Raw genomic sequence first — 13,112 nt, forward strand, 5'->3', positions numbered from 1 at the left:
CTGGGCTGGGCTGCTATGGGAGGCAGAGAGGGGACCCGGTGAGTCTGATCTTCTACGGCGCTGGCTCCACCTCTGCTATCGCGGCCTCCCCTGCTGGGCTGTCCACGCTCCCGGGGAGAGCTCCCAGCGCTACGGACGCTCCTCGTCTCTGAACGCCCCTCCCAAGAGTCCCAGGGCTCCATAACGTTCTCCAGGACGGGGCGAAGGTCGACCAAGATCTTCCTGAGCTTGGGCTTCTCCCTGCTGGCTGCATCCCTGGGCACCTGTGGAGCAGACAGGGCCTCTGCAGGAGTCTTTGAAGTGCTGCAGCTGGTTGGAGAAGACCCTGTTCCTCCTCTCCTGTGTTCAAGGATGGGGGCCGTGGCCCGAGGAGCTAGCTTCTTTCTCTCTTTCCGCCTGCCCGTCCTGTGCCCCCTACCAGAGGAGTCTGACACCTGCCCTAGGGGCCCAGCTGATCTCCAGGCTTCTCTTGCCTTCACCAGGGGGAGGTCTGGAATTTAAAGAGGAACGCTGAACATTGCCCATCTTTGCCCAGAACCCAGGCTCTCAGCCATGCCTGGTGCCAGCTCCCCTCGAAGGAAGCCATTTGGGTGGGTTATTTTTAAATCCCTCTTCTCAGAAGTGTGAGTGCCACCGCCCAGGGAAGGCGCTTCCTGCTCCCTGTTAATCTTAGCTGTGTCTGTGCCCTGACATCACACCCAGATGGGAGCAGAGCCTGAGTTCGGCTGGCTCCTCCAGCAGCTGCCCAGCCCCCCGCCCCCCCGAACCCCACGCTTCGAGGTGGATGCAATGCTCTTCTTCGCTTCCCTGTGCTATACAATAGCTGTGCAGCGGTTAAACAGCTCCAGTGTACCACCCCAGAGGAGGCTGCATTTCGATATCTATGCACACACACACGGTTTACCTGTAAGGTCCTTTGGAATCATTCAGGCTTGCCGGGGATGGGGGTTATACCTAAGCCGTACCTTCCAGCGGCGGCTGGCATGGGGGGAGGTGGAACACCAGGTCCGTCCACATGATGGGTGGTAACTTCTGCTGAGCTCTTCCCCTCTTCTGGTGGCCCAAGCCCATTTGTAGTGTGGCTTCGTTCTCCTGCCCCGGAGGAAGGCAGAACTTTCTTTGGCAGAGGTGGTACTGGTGGAGGGGGAACTAAAACAGAGGGGGAAGGGGTTTAGGCCAAAGGAGGGAAGATGGAGAGAGCTGCTGCCGGAGGAGGAGGACGTGGCTGGCAGCTCATGGAGACAGGTCGGAGGTTCCCAGCATGGGCCGTGCCCTGGTGCCTCTCCTCTGGACAGATCCATCCACCTGCCCCCCGGAATCGGTCTGCGCCCTGGAGCACCCGTGGCCCTGTCACCAGTGAACCTCCTGCACCAGCGGCTGGATGCCAGCCATTGTTCCAGCCCAGCCTGCCCCCTGCTCTGTGCCGACTCGGAGAGTAACCAAGCAATGAACGGAGCCCGAGGACCCAGCCAGCTCATCCACCAAAGAGCCAGCTTCAGTCCCAGTCCTGGCCCAGCCTGCCTGCTGCAGGGGGTGGGGTGGGGCCCAGACGGGCACCTCTTAAGGTGGAATTGCTCACATGGGCCAGTGCCAAGGGTTTTACTAGAATGACTCAGTCACAAGGCTTCTACTTCTGGCTCCCTGTTCTCGTTCCTCTGCCTGTAACCCCCTCCCCCAACACACCCTGCACTCTACTGAGCACCCCCTGCACCCTGGGCCCTTTCCCGGATTGCCACTCGGGCTGCACCTGGTGCCCATTCTCTTAGCCCACCCAGTCATCCAGCACAGTGCACACCAGCCTGTCTAGTGAAGAGCTAGGGAGGGCAGTCACATTATCCCCATTTTACAGATGAGGAAACTGAGGCACCAAGCGGGGGGGCTGGGACTTACCAGAGGCAGAACTGTGGGAGACTCAAGAATAGAATGCAAGTCTCCCAACCCAGTGCTTTAACCATTAGACCGCACTGCCTCTCATTCAGGACAGCCTCCATCCCTTTCCCCATGACCCCCAAACCTCCCACTCCCTAGCCCTTATTCTGCTATTCTCCCTGCCCCCACGCTAATGATGCCCTCTTATGCTCCCTCACCTGCAGCACCCCTCCCCGTAGCTGCCTCATACTGGTATTTATTAGCATTAGATTTACAGTAGTTTCTAGAGGCCATGGCCCCGTTATGCTTGGCGCTGGACGTATGGCCAGCAGGGAGCCATGCGCCTCCCTTGCAGGCTGTGTGTGAGCCTATGGCCAGCAGGTGGGTAACACATATGGGGGGGAAACCGCTGGACACCAGGAGATGCCACTCGCTGGGATCAGCACTGGCTGCAGCAGACCAGCTGCCGCAGCAAGGGGGAGGATATTGTTTTTGCAAAGGTCAAGGAGGTATTTGCTTTGATCAGGGGCCCAATACAGCCAATAGGCTTCGGAGCCTCTGGACAATATAATAGTTAAGAGGACTTTGGTGTCCAGGAGCAGCCAGGCCAATGCTGGTCTGTATTGGTGACAGGCGGGGCAGGGTCTCACCGCCTCCTTGGAAAGGTTGGCCATAGACTTTGTGACTTTGTGGGGCACGTTCCCACCCGGCCGATGGGCTCGCGTGCAGAGGGGCTCTTTGGGGCAGGGCGTGAGGGGCTCCGGAACACCAATCTGGCTTTTGTAGGGGGAGCTGGAGCGGCGTCCGGGTGCATCAGCTAATGGTCAAGGCCTGGGGCAGCATGTGACGGTGCAGCCGTCCGGCACATTCCCTTTGAGGCCTCCAGCACTGCTTTGGGGGGGGTGGGATCCCCGTGTCTGCAGGCACCTGGATGAACAGACCTTCACCGGGGCTTTCTTCCTGCCCTCCATGGGCTGCTCTGCCCACCCTCTGCGGGGCTCCACCTTAGCTGAGCACCCCCAGGCTTGACTGGAGCTCAAAGGCCACGGCACCAGTAGCAACACAAACAGCCTGGATCAACAAAGCGCTCTGGCGCGGGCCTCCTACCACGCCCCAGGGCAGGGCGACGTGCAGCCACACGCCTTGGCTTCAGCCCATCCTTGCTTTCAATATGGCAGCCCGCTTCTGCAGTAGGGTCACATGGCTGTCGCTCCCAGAACGCCCCGGGAGGTTGTCCTCAGCGTAGGCTCTTGAGGCCAACAGAGAGTCGCCGGCAGGGACGTCTGTCCTCATACAGGGCTTGTGTTGTAGTCGTAACATTTTATGTTGGTATTTTGTATCATTTGAAATAAAAAAATAATAATGTAGCATGCATTAAATGTATTGGTGTATGATTTACCTATATCCTGCCAGCCACCCTCTTTAAATAGCGAAAAGGAATGGGCCTAAATGGGCCATTTGGTAAAGATGCATCGGCCGGAATCTGTGTCTGGGCTGATTTCAAGGCAGTAACAGACGTTTTTACAGTCCCTGCTTTGTTGTAGGTTCAGCATTTTAAAATCAGCCAAAGAATGCCATGCTGGTTTTCTGGTGCATTGCAACTTGATGGGCCTGTTTAAAATGTTGTGTGTAAAGTAATCCTGTTGTGTGTGTAAATAAGGAACGTGTGTGTAAAAAAATAAGTGTGAAAGCCATCGCTGAACCAGATGTACAAGGAAAAAAAAATGGAAACAGACACGAGGGCTCCAGGAGGTTGCAACACGCCCCTAGTAAAATGTCAGAAAAGGGCAAATTGACGACTCTAAAAATAAAACAGGCTCCTCTCACTAGGACCAAAGTAGCTGTAATACCATATAAAAACAATTTAAAACAACCCAAGCACTCGTCAAACAACAACTAATCGCAGCGTAACGGTGCAAAACTCCTCGGTCCCAATAAAAAAAATCACTATATAAACAGGGGGCCTTGCCATGAAACGTTCGGTTCGTCCTGCCGAGACTTCCCCGGAGCATCATGTCATGACTGATGGCACCCGGGTCCTCCCTACCCGTGATCAACCAAGCTGGCCAGTAGATGGAGCCGGACTCTAGACTGGTCACTATAAAATCGTGTGTGTGTGTGTGTGTGTGTGTGTTAATTGTTGTATCTTCAATAAAAGGCGTATTGCTATAAAAACTCCACGGCCCACCTGTGCCACAACAACTGTTTTCTGCATATAAAAGCCAGGGCCAGCATTAGGGGGTAGCAAACAGGCCAGCTGCTTGGCGCCCATGTCACAGGGGGCCCCGCGAAGCTAAGTTGCTCAGCTTAAACTTCAGCCCCGGGTGGCAGGACTTGGAGCCTCAGGTGGGGGGGGGGGGCTTCGGCTTTCTGCCCTGGGCCCCAACAGGTCTATTGGCGGCCCCCCTGAAACCTGCTCGTGGCCCCGCAAAGGGATTTGAGACAATGGGCATTTGGGCTCCCGCTTCAGTTCGATGGCTAGATTTTGCTCTGAGGGAATGAGGCCCAGAAGAGCGTGCTGTGGGGTGAACCCGTCAAGCCAGATCGCACAGATTGCTTCAAAAGCCTGTAGTGGTTATTTATGAAAGGGCTAAAACAAGTTACAATTATTTTGCTGACGGGTTTGAAAGTTATTCCCAGGTCACCTCACCCAGGGCAGTTGGGTCTTCTGGGGCTTGTGACTGAAGGGAGCAGCAAGGCCAGACTTCTTGCAGTCAGCATCTTGGGCACAGCTCTCTGTCAGCACCAGGTGGGATGTTGAGTTGCAGCAGAGAACCAACTGGCCCTCACTGGAGCTCGGAACGGCTCCGTAGTCGCAAGGCGCCTTTCCACAGTTGCCAGTGCCGAGCCAAGGAGCCACTGAGTTCTTTGTCACGTATGTCAAAGGACCAGAAAGAGGGCTTGAGAACCACTGTTTAGTGCACCAAGGTGGGATGAGGACACAGTGAGAATCAGCTGCGGTGAAGCAGAGAGAGCCACCTGGCCAAGCATGGGAAGGGCCCATAGATTAATGATTTATTCACAAAGCAAGAGCTTTGAGGTGTCAACAGAGGTGGTTTTTCCTGCTGCCCCACCCCCCTCGGCAGGGCACCTCCTGTTTCACGGCTGGGTGGGGGGTACTGGCCCTTGGCCAGCTGCCCTTTCCCAGGCCCCTCAGACAGCTGGAGTTAATCATCCCACAGACCACACCCAGCCCGAGGAGCTGCAGTGGCTGATTTAGGGATGGGGCGGCCTCCCTGGGAACCTCAAGCGTAATGGAGTGGTTAATGCCAGCACCCCCTGTCACATTTAGCTGCTGAAAGGGGGCTTGGCTGTAACCTGGTGCTTTGTGATTTGCATCTAGCCAGAGTGCTGAAGTCAGCTGTGATCCGAGATACAGCTCCCAGGATCAGGGAGTTTAACCAGACATGGAAGGCAGTAGTTTGACCAGACATAGACCTGGGGGGGGAGTTTAAACAGATGGGGAGTCTGGGGGGGGGGGGGTTGCCGGGGGGGGGGGGGGGGGGGCACAGTGCTGGGTTTTTTAAATGCCTCTGGGGCCACCAGGGATGGGATGATCCTGGCAGGGACCCATCTCACTGGGGGGACTGCGACGTTAATCCATTGCTGTGTGTGGTGTGCTGGGGGCCCTGGGAAGCCTGTTTTAACAAGGGGCCGGAAGCAGTCGCTAAGCAGCCTGAGTGATTTTTAATTTGTGGGCTGGGCACCAGAACCCTGGATGGGTTCCAAACGCTGAATGAAAAAATACAGGCGTTGCTGGGACTTAAAGTGATAACTCTGCCAGAGACCAACCACCACAGCTAGGCGCTGGTGTGTTGCCCGGTGGGCGTCTCTGCTCCTTGTTGGCTGCTGCTCAGTCCGGGGTAAAGCATTGCTTCCTCCCCGGGCGCCTGTATTTATACAACATCCTCCTCAGGGCTCCAGCAGGGCTCTCCCAGCGTCTTTGCCAACAGTGCCACGTTTTCGGTGTTGGTTGTAGGGCCATGTTGCTGTGCTACTGGTGGGCACCAGACCATGGCCCAAGCGCCAGTCGTTTGAGCCACTGGGACAGCTGAGCGTAGGAGCAAGCAGTAAATATGCTGGCAGCATCTTGGCTAAATTTGGGCTTCTTGCCGCTGCCGCTAAGCCAGCGCAAGCAGCCCCTGGGGAACGTGTTTGGGAACATTCCCTAGCGTCGGTAAGGCCAGCTGTGCCGTAGGCGCGTGGAGCGCCCATTCTGTTTGCCAAGCCAACACCTTGTTCTAATTCAATCCATGCGCCTCCTACAAGGCCCATAAGGAAAAAAAAACCACCCACAAAATGCACAGGCAACCCGTGGAACTCGTTGCCAGGGGATATTGTGAAGGCCAAAAGTAGAGCTGGGGTCACAAAAGAATTAGATGCATTCCTGGAGGATAGGACCAGCACTAGCTGTTAACCAGGATGGTCAGGGACACAAGCCATGTACTGGGTGTCCCTAAATCTCTGACTGCCGGAAGCTGGGACTGGATGGCGTGGGATGGCTCACTTGAATATTGCCCTGTTCGGCTCATTTCCCTCTGCAGCATCTAGAAAAGGCATTAGAAAAGGTTCAGAGAAGGGCAACTAAAATGATTAGGGGTTTGGAACGGGTCCCATATGAGGAGAGATTAAAGAGGCTAGGACTTTTCAGCTTGGAAAAGAGGAGACTAAGGGGGGATATGATAGAGGTCTATAAAATCATGAGTGGTGTGGAGAAAGTGGATAAGGAAAAGTTATTTACTTATTCCCATAAAACAAGAACTAGGGGCCACCAAATGAAATTAATGGGCAGCCGGTTTAAAACAAATAAAAGGAAGTTCTTCTTCACACAGCGCACAGTCAACCCGTGGAACTCCTTGCCTGAGGAGGTTGTGAAGGCTAGGACTATAACAGCGTTTAAAAGAGAACTGGATAAATTCATGGAGGTTAAGTCCATTCATGGCTATTAGCCAGGATGGGTCAGGAATGGTGTCCGAGCCTCTATTTGTCAGAGGGTGGAGATAGATCTCAGGAGACAGATCACTTGATCATTACCTGTTCGGTTCACTCCCTCTGGGGCACCTGGCATTGGCCACTGTCGGCAGACAGGATACTGGGCTAGATGGCCCATTGGTCTGCCCCGGTATGGCCTTATAATGGTGCGGTGGCTGGGCGGACCTCTTAATGATGCCCATGGTGCGACTTCCCCAGTGTATCCCCATGTCCTCTGGGCTGAGCTCTGGATGGTAAAAGGTTCCCAGAGGGCGGCTCCCTCCCTGTGCCCAGCACAGGCTGATACAGGCACAAGGGAGTGGCTCTGTATTCAGTTGTGGGGAGTAACTCATACCTGGGTAAAGCCCAGCCAGGCCTCCACCAAAAATATGGAACGCTTCACGAATTTGCGTGTCATCCTTGCGCAGGGGCCATGCTAATCTTCTCTGTATCGTTCCAATTTTAGTATATGTGCTGCCGAAGCGAGCACAAATCTAATGGAGACCAAACTGCTATTTAAACCTCCATATACATACGTTTTTCTATATTAGGGTGAACAACGTTGTTGCTACAGAGAGATGTATTCCTAATTAGAGAAGGCCAAAAACGTCGTCTGACACGTTGGGTGGCGCTTTTTTATGTTTATCCTCGTAAATCCTTTTAATTTTTGTACCAGTCTCATGTCGCGGTGCATGATGGGAACCAGAGCGGCTCTCCTGATGTGAATATTCAAATAAGGCTGGAAAGGCCCGGCCTCTCTCACCCGCCACCGTCCCAGCGTTCCCTATTAAGCAGCCGCTCTTGGGCCTCGCCCGCTCGTTGTCGCTTAGTCGCGTCCGGGCCGGGGCTGGAGGGGGAAGAAGATGGCGGCGGCTCTGGCCCAGGGGCAGTGAGACGCGGAGCGTGGCCGGGCGCGCGAGGAGGCCCCTGGGCACGGCGAGGGAGGCAGGGCGGAGCGGGGCCCCCATGGCCGCGGGGCCGGCCCACGAGCCGCGGGGCCCCCCCGGCCCCCCCCCGCCCCCCCGGGGGTCCCCCCCAATCCCCCCCCCCCCCCCCCCCCCGGGACTGTGCCTCGGTGTGACCCTCCTGGGGGTAGCCCTCGAGCCCCTCCCTCCCCCTTACAGAAACAGCAGCGATTCCCCTCTGGCATCTCGCCCCCAGGACCCTCTGCCGGGGGTCCCATTCCCCCCTGAACCCCCCACCCCCCAAGGGAAACTGCGTTAGACTTAGAGAGGGTAGAAACTCCCCCTGAGGGGCACAGCCGCCTTTTTCCTCCCCTGTCCTCCCACCCCACCGACAGGGCTAAACTCAGGGGGACAGACCCCACCAAAGCCCTCTTCCCGAGAAGAAAGTAGCCTCTCCCACTGAAGCTCCTGCAGGGGGGACAGGCCTTCAAGTTCTTGCCTTTGAAAGCTTGCACACTAACCGCCTAGCTCCCCCACCCCCAGAGGATCAGGATGTCGGAGAACCAGCCCCATGCGAACAATCACCATCACCCCGTGAACAACAACGGGGGTGGTGGGGCTGCCGGCGGAAACAACCGGGGAGTACGGAACCCCAACCTCAACCAGAACCCCCTGATTAATGTGCGCGATCGCCTCTTCCATGCCCTCTTCTTCAAGATGGCTGTAACCTATGCCCGCCTCTTCCCACCCTCGTTCCGCCGCATCTTCGAGTTCTTCGTCCTTCTCAAGGTGAGGGGCAGGGCTACTTATGTATAAGGTGGAGGGACTTTCTCCATCCATTCTTCACCCCCGAGTGCAGTTCAATCACAATTCTTACCCCCCAGGAAAGATTTGCTGCTACCCTAGGATCAGTCACCGAACTCCACCTATACTAGCCAGAGATACTGTCCCACTAGGCAGGTGTATTTTTCTTTTCATTAGGAAGGGATGAATCATTGTGATCGTTATTATACACTGCAGCTGGGAGCATGCTTTCGAGTTTTGGTAGAGAGATGCGCTAGCTCTGCTCAAGCTAGGCACCGTGGTGTGTCTGTTGCATCGTAGGCCATGGCATAGGTTAGCCACCCAAATACAAACCCGCCCAACCCTCTAGGTCTGAACTCAGGTGGTTAGTCCCTGTGCTGCAGTGTCCACCCTGCTATTTTTAGCATGCTAGCTAGAGTGGCGTTAGTGTGAGTCTGCCTACCTGGGCCCAGAGGCTCGCTTCGAGCTGCAGTATGTGTGCCCTTTGGGTCCCTTTAATAAATTGAAAGGCTTGTTAGGGCATTTTCCTGTATTCTTACATTCATAGACTCATGGCAGTTAGAAATGGAGAAGTCCTGTAGATTCAGTCTGCTTCCCTGCTGATGCAGCATTGTCTCTTACAGTCTGTGCTTCTGTGCTTTGTTTTAGTTTTTAATGACTCACAACAGTGGCTGCCAACATTCCCCAGGAGAGTTACTGGCTTATCTGTCACATTCTAACCTCGTGTATGAGGAAAAGGAGTAACTCAACAAATCTCGGACTAAATAGTCTCTCTTCCCAAATGCCTCCATATTTCTCTCTCTGGGCAAAAGCTTGTTTGAATAGATTATAAAACCTTATATCGGTTTGGGAGTCTTTCCTTGTGCTGCTAAGATTCTCTTGTGTCCTCTTGTTAACAGTTCCTAGATTTAAACTTTTGACTTACTCTAGCAAAGTGGTTTATTGAAGCCAGAGGGATGGGAAACACTGTCTTATCGTTTTGTCAAAGTTAAATCTGGAAGGAATATTCCTGGATGTGTACACATGATTTCCCCCCATCCCCCCAGTATAACGCCCAGTACCTCAAAATTGGATAGTGCATCTCATTGAGCTCCACAGTACAGGATACAGATTTGGGGGTGGGGGGCTTTGGTCTGTGAAGAACTCTGAGCAATGGTGCACTGGATAGCCTCTGTGCTTGGTAGTGGGATAGTAAATCTTTCATATCTAGGTCACTGGTTGTAGTCCATCCTAGATTGGTAGGCTAACATGTACCGCCTTCTGATGGTTGTGTGGCCAATGTGAAATGATTTGGTGTTTTCAACCTGGTTTCTGGAAAGACAGTTGTGGATAGAAATAGGTGTTGTCCACATTAGGAAAAGGGGAGGGGAGGAGAGTTTATCGTGTGTTAGAAAACACTGCTTACCTCAGCCTGCTAAGTGTGAAAACTACAAACTACTTTGTCCTCTTGTCTGCACTTTTTGGTACCTTTACGCAACCACAGCTGGTATTGATTGGTCTCCCTTGTGGGCCTTCTCTGCAGAGAGGCCACAGTTTAAATAGGCCATGGCATAGAGGCTGATCTCCTCTCACTCCTCGAAGCTGCAGATCGGAAATGAGAGGCACATTAGTGAGATCTGGGTAGAAATGTGCTGTTACGGTCTATGCTCGTGTTTTTCACCAGTACTAAATATAAAAATTTTCACAAAAAATGATTAGTTTCTAAGAGACAGCAATGTACTTACATTATAGTAGCATTAGTCACTTTAAAAAGAAGGAAACAAATAGGACAGTATTGTCAAGTATAAAACAATGCCTATTTCATCATGACAGAATGACCTTAATATGCTAATAGTAGCCTTTCACTCAGCATCTTTAGTTGTTGTTCTTGAAAATGGCCAGGCTTTTTAACTTTTCCTTTTCTAGAACTAACTGAAGGCATACTTAAAAACTTGAAATGGGATGGGACCACCAGACTACATTGAATGAGTTGTAGCCAAGCGAATAGTGTCTGTTGCAGAGCTCTGGGTAGCTGAATTAGCCATGCATACATGTGCAGAACAACCTACTTTTATTTTAGGAGTGAGTTTAAATAGAAGTCTTAAGTTGTCAGGTAGAAAACAGGGACTCTGGGACAAGTGGCATACATCAGAGTGCTTTAACTAATTGACCAGATTTCAAGCAGATGTTCTTTTAAGTAGGGACATAGTGTGATGCTGGCTGTCTCTAGTGCTAAACAGTCTGGGTATAGATCTAAAGCATGATCCTGCCATTTATCGTGTAGGGGTGAATTCCTGTACAGAGCTCCTTCAGTTGTCGAGATTTACATGCATGTATTGAGTTGCAGAACCAGTGTCTAGGTGAGCTTTGGTATGTATTAACTTCTGCCTTATCTATTGGTCCCTTGTAGCTGAAGATGTCTTCCTACAGCTCAGCTTCTTAATCAAATCTGCGGTGTAGCTGCCTAGCTTTGCCAGTCTGTTTACTCCTGCTGAGGAGGTCAGGGATAATGAGTAACTAGAATTAGTTGTGTTACACAATGATCAGGCACATTAAGGAGGTTGGAGAACGAACAACCCCTAAAACTCAGCCATGGTGCTATATTCTAGATGCTCGCTGTTCTTGGTGGAGAACTGCACTTCAAGCTATTGAATGTATTTGTTAACATCACCCTGGATTGTTCCCCAAAATAAGGTGGTAAAAACCCATTGGTCTGTAGTGATATCACTTTCTTCTGCTAAGTATCGGGGTAGCCGTATCCATAAAAACGACGAGGAGTCCGGTGGCACCTTAAAGACTAACAGATTTATTTGGGCATAAGCTTTCATGGGTAAAAAAACAACTTCTTCAGATGCACCTAAAAAAGTGGATTTTTTACCCACGAAAGCTTATGCCCAAATAAATCTGTTAGTCTTTAAGGTGCCAGCGGACTCCTAGTTGTTTCTTGTTAATTAATACTGATATTAGTCCCCTTGAATGAAAACTGAAACCCTCTATAGTTTTCAATATAATGTATATCACTGAAAAGTACCCTATTGAGAAATGGTAGTTTAGTATTACTAATCTACAGTGAACATGCTGGGAATAAGAGGAATTTTAGACTGGAGAACTTCTTGCGTCTGTGCTGCATAACGGGGTGTTCAGAGTGCATGGCATTCATATTGGGACCCTGGATCATTTTAGGATCTAGCTTAGGGATACTGTCTCACAAATCAAGAGCTGAGATCCTTTCTGCTGCTAGCTGTCAAAGGTGTTTGGGGGTGAAGGATTCTGCCTGGGAATCATGGAGGACAGGACCATGTTTTCTGTTAAGTTGAAAAACTGATTACTGCAGGTTGTAGAATATCCAGGGAGATTGCTCGCTGCGCTCATTTGCATGTCAGCCCCAAGAACGCTGCTTCGATTAATTTTCAATCCCTTTATTGCCACATTATGATGTCGAAGCTCATGCAGAACGTTGAGGTTCTGAATATAGGGGCTGGTGACATGGTAGTAGAAGGGTTTAATGCTATTGCTCTCCCTTTCTGATTTGGTGAGAGGTTGCCTGTCTCGAGGCTATTTGTGCCTCTTATGCCTCATAAAGTTATGTAGTCTTTCTTGTGCTTTTAATGGGAAGTATTTGTTATTCCTAATAGTTTGGGGAAGTATTTTGTATGGTGAAGAGAAAATTGTCTGTTTCAGTTTCTCCTCCGTCAAAATGATTGAGTAAGGCCTCTTTTGGCTTTCCAGCATGGCTTAGGTCTTTCAGTCTGATGGCCGACTGCTGAATTTGGTAAGAGTTCACCTGTGTTTTGGGCATTTGATCTGTAGAGTTAGTGTGCAGGGATTCATAGAAATGTAGCTTGTATATTTTGTTCTATGCTTTCCAGCAGGACACCCATTGTGCTTCACACCAATGCTGGTGTCTGAGCTCTGGGCACAAACTGAAAGGTTTGAGCAGGTCTTGTGGCTGGATGAAGTTGTGTGCGCTTTCTTTGATTTTTTTTTCCTCTCACTATTAGTTATCTTTGTGCCCAGAGGCCCCAGTTGGGATTGGGTCCCCATCGTGCGGGGTGGAGACAACCCCTGTTCTGGAGAGTTCAGTCTTATTCTTGATTGGAAGGAGACATTACTAAATCTGATGCTAGTTCCTACCTGATTGAACAGAGATTGGGGCCTGGTCTGCACTTAAAATTTAAGTTGGCATACTACTTGTGTAAAATCCACACCCCTGCACAACATAGCTATTGTGATTTAACTTTCAGTATAGACATAGCTAAGTCAGTGGAAGATGCTTCTGTTTATCTATCTCCTGTCACTCGGGGAGGTGGTGTTTCTACACTTAACTGAAAAAACCCTGACATAGTGTAGGTTTCAGAGTAGAAGCCGTGTTAGTCTGTATCCGCAAAAAGAACAGGAGTACTTGTGGCACCTTAGAGACTAACAAATTTATTAGAGCACAAGCTTTCGTGGACTACAGCCCACTTCTTTGGATGCATATGAGTGGGCTGTAGTCCACGAAAGCTTATGCTCTAATAAATTTGTTAGTCTCTAAGGTGCCACAAGTACTCCTGTTCTTTTTGACATAGTGTAGATACAGCCTAC

General features: G+C 51.4%; 1 protein-coding gene and 1 non-coding gene across 3 annotated transcripts in view; one reads left to right on the forward strand and one right to left on the reverse strand.

Moving 5' to 3' along the window:
- Window positions 1–7,223: 7,223 nt before the first annotated feature.
- On the reverse strand, window positions 7,224–7,330 carry LOC117869117. The gene has a single exon (XR_004643774.1). It is a non-coding gene; the product is annotated as a U6 spliceosomal RNA (small nuclear RNA).
- A 565-nt stretch (window positions 7,331–7,895) lies between these two features.
- The window catches only part of TMEM259 (transmembrane protein 259), a 31,192-nt gene continuing 25,975 nt past the window's right edge, over window positions 7,896–13,112 (forward strand). Inside the window, exon 1 of one of the 2 annotated variants that reach the window (XM_034755190.1) lies at window positions 7,896–8,534. In XM_034755190.1, the coding sequence (XP_034611081.1) occupies window positions 8,298–8,534 (237 nt within the window). In that variant the 5' untranslated portion in view covers window positions 7,896–8,297. The remainder of the gene's footprint in view (window positions 8,535–13,112) is intronic. The other variant, XM_034755189.1, reaches the window with a different exon arrangement.

This window comes from Trachemys scripta, chromosome 22, assembly GCF_013100865.1.
Source record: "Trachemys scripta elegans isolate TJP31775 chromosome 22, CAS_Tse_1.0, whole genome shotgun sequence".
NCBI lineage: Eukaryota > Metazoa > Chordata > Testudines > Emydidae > Trachemys > Trachemys scripta.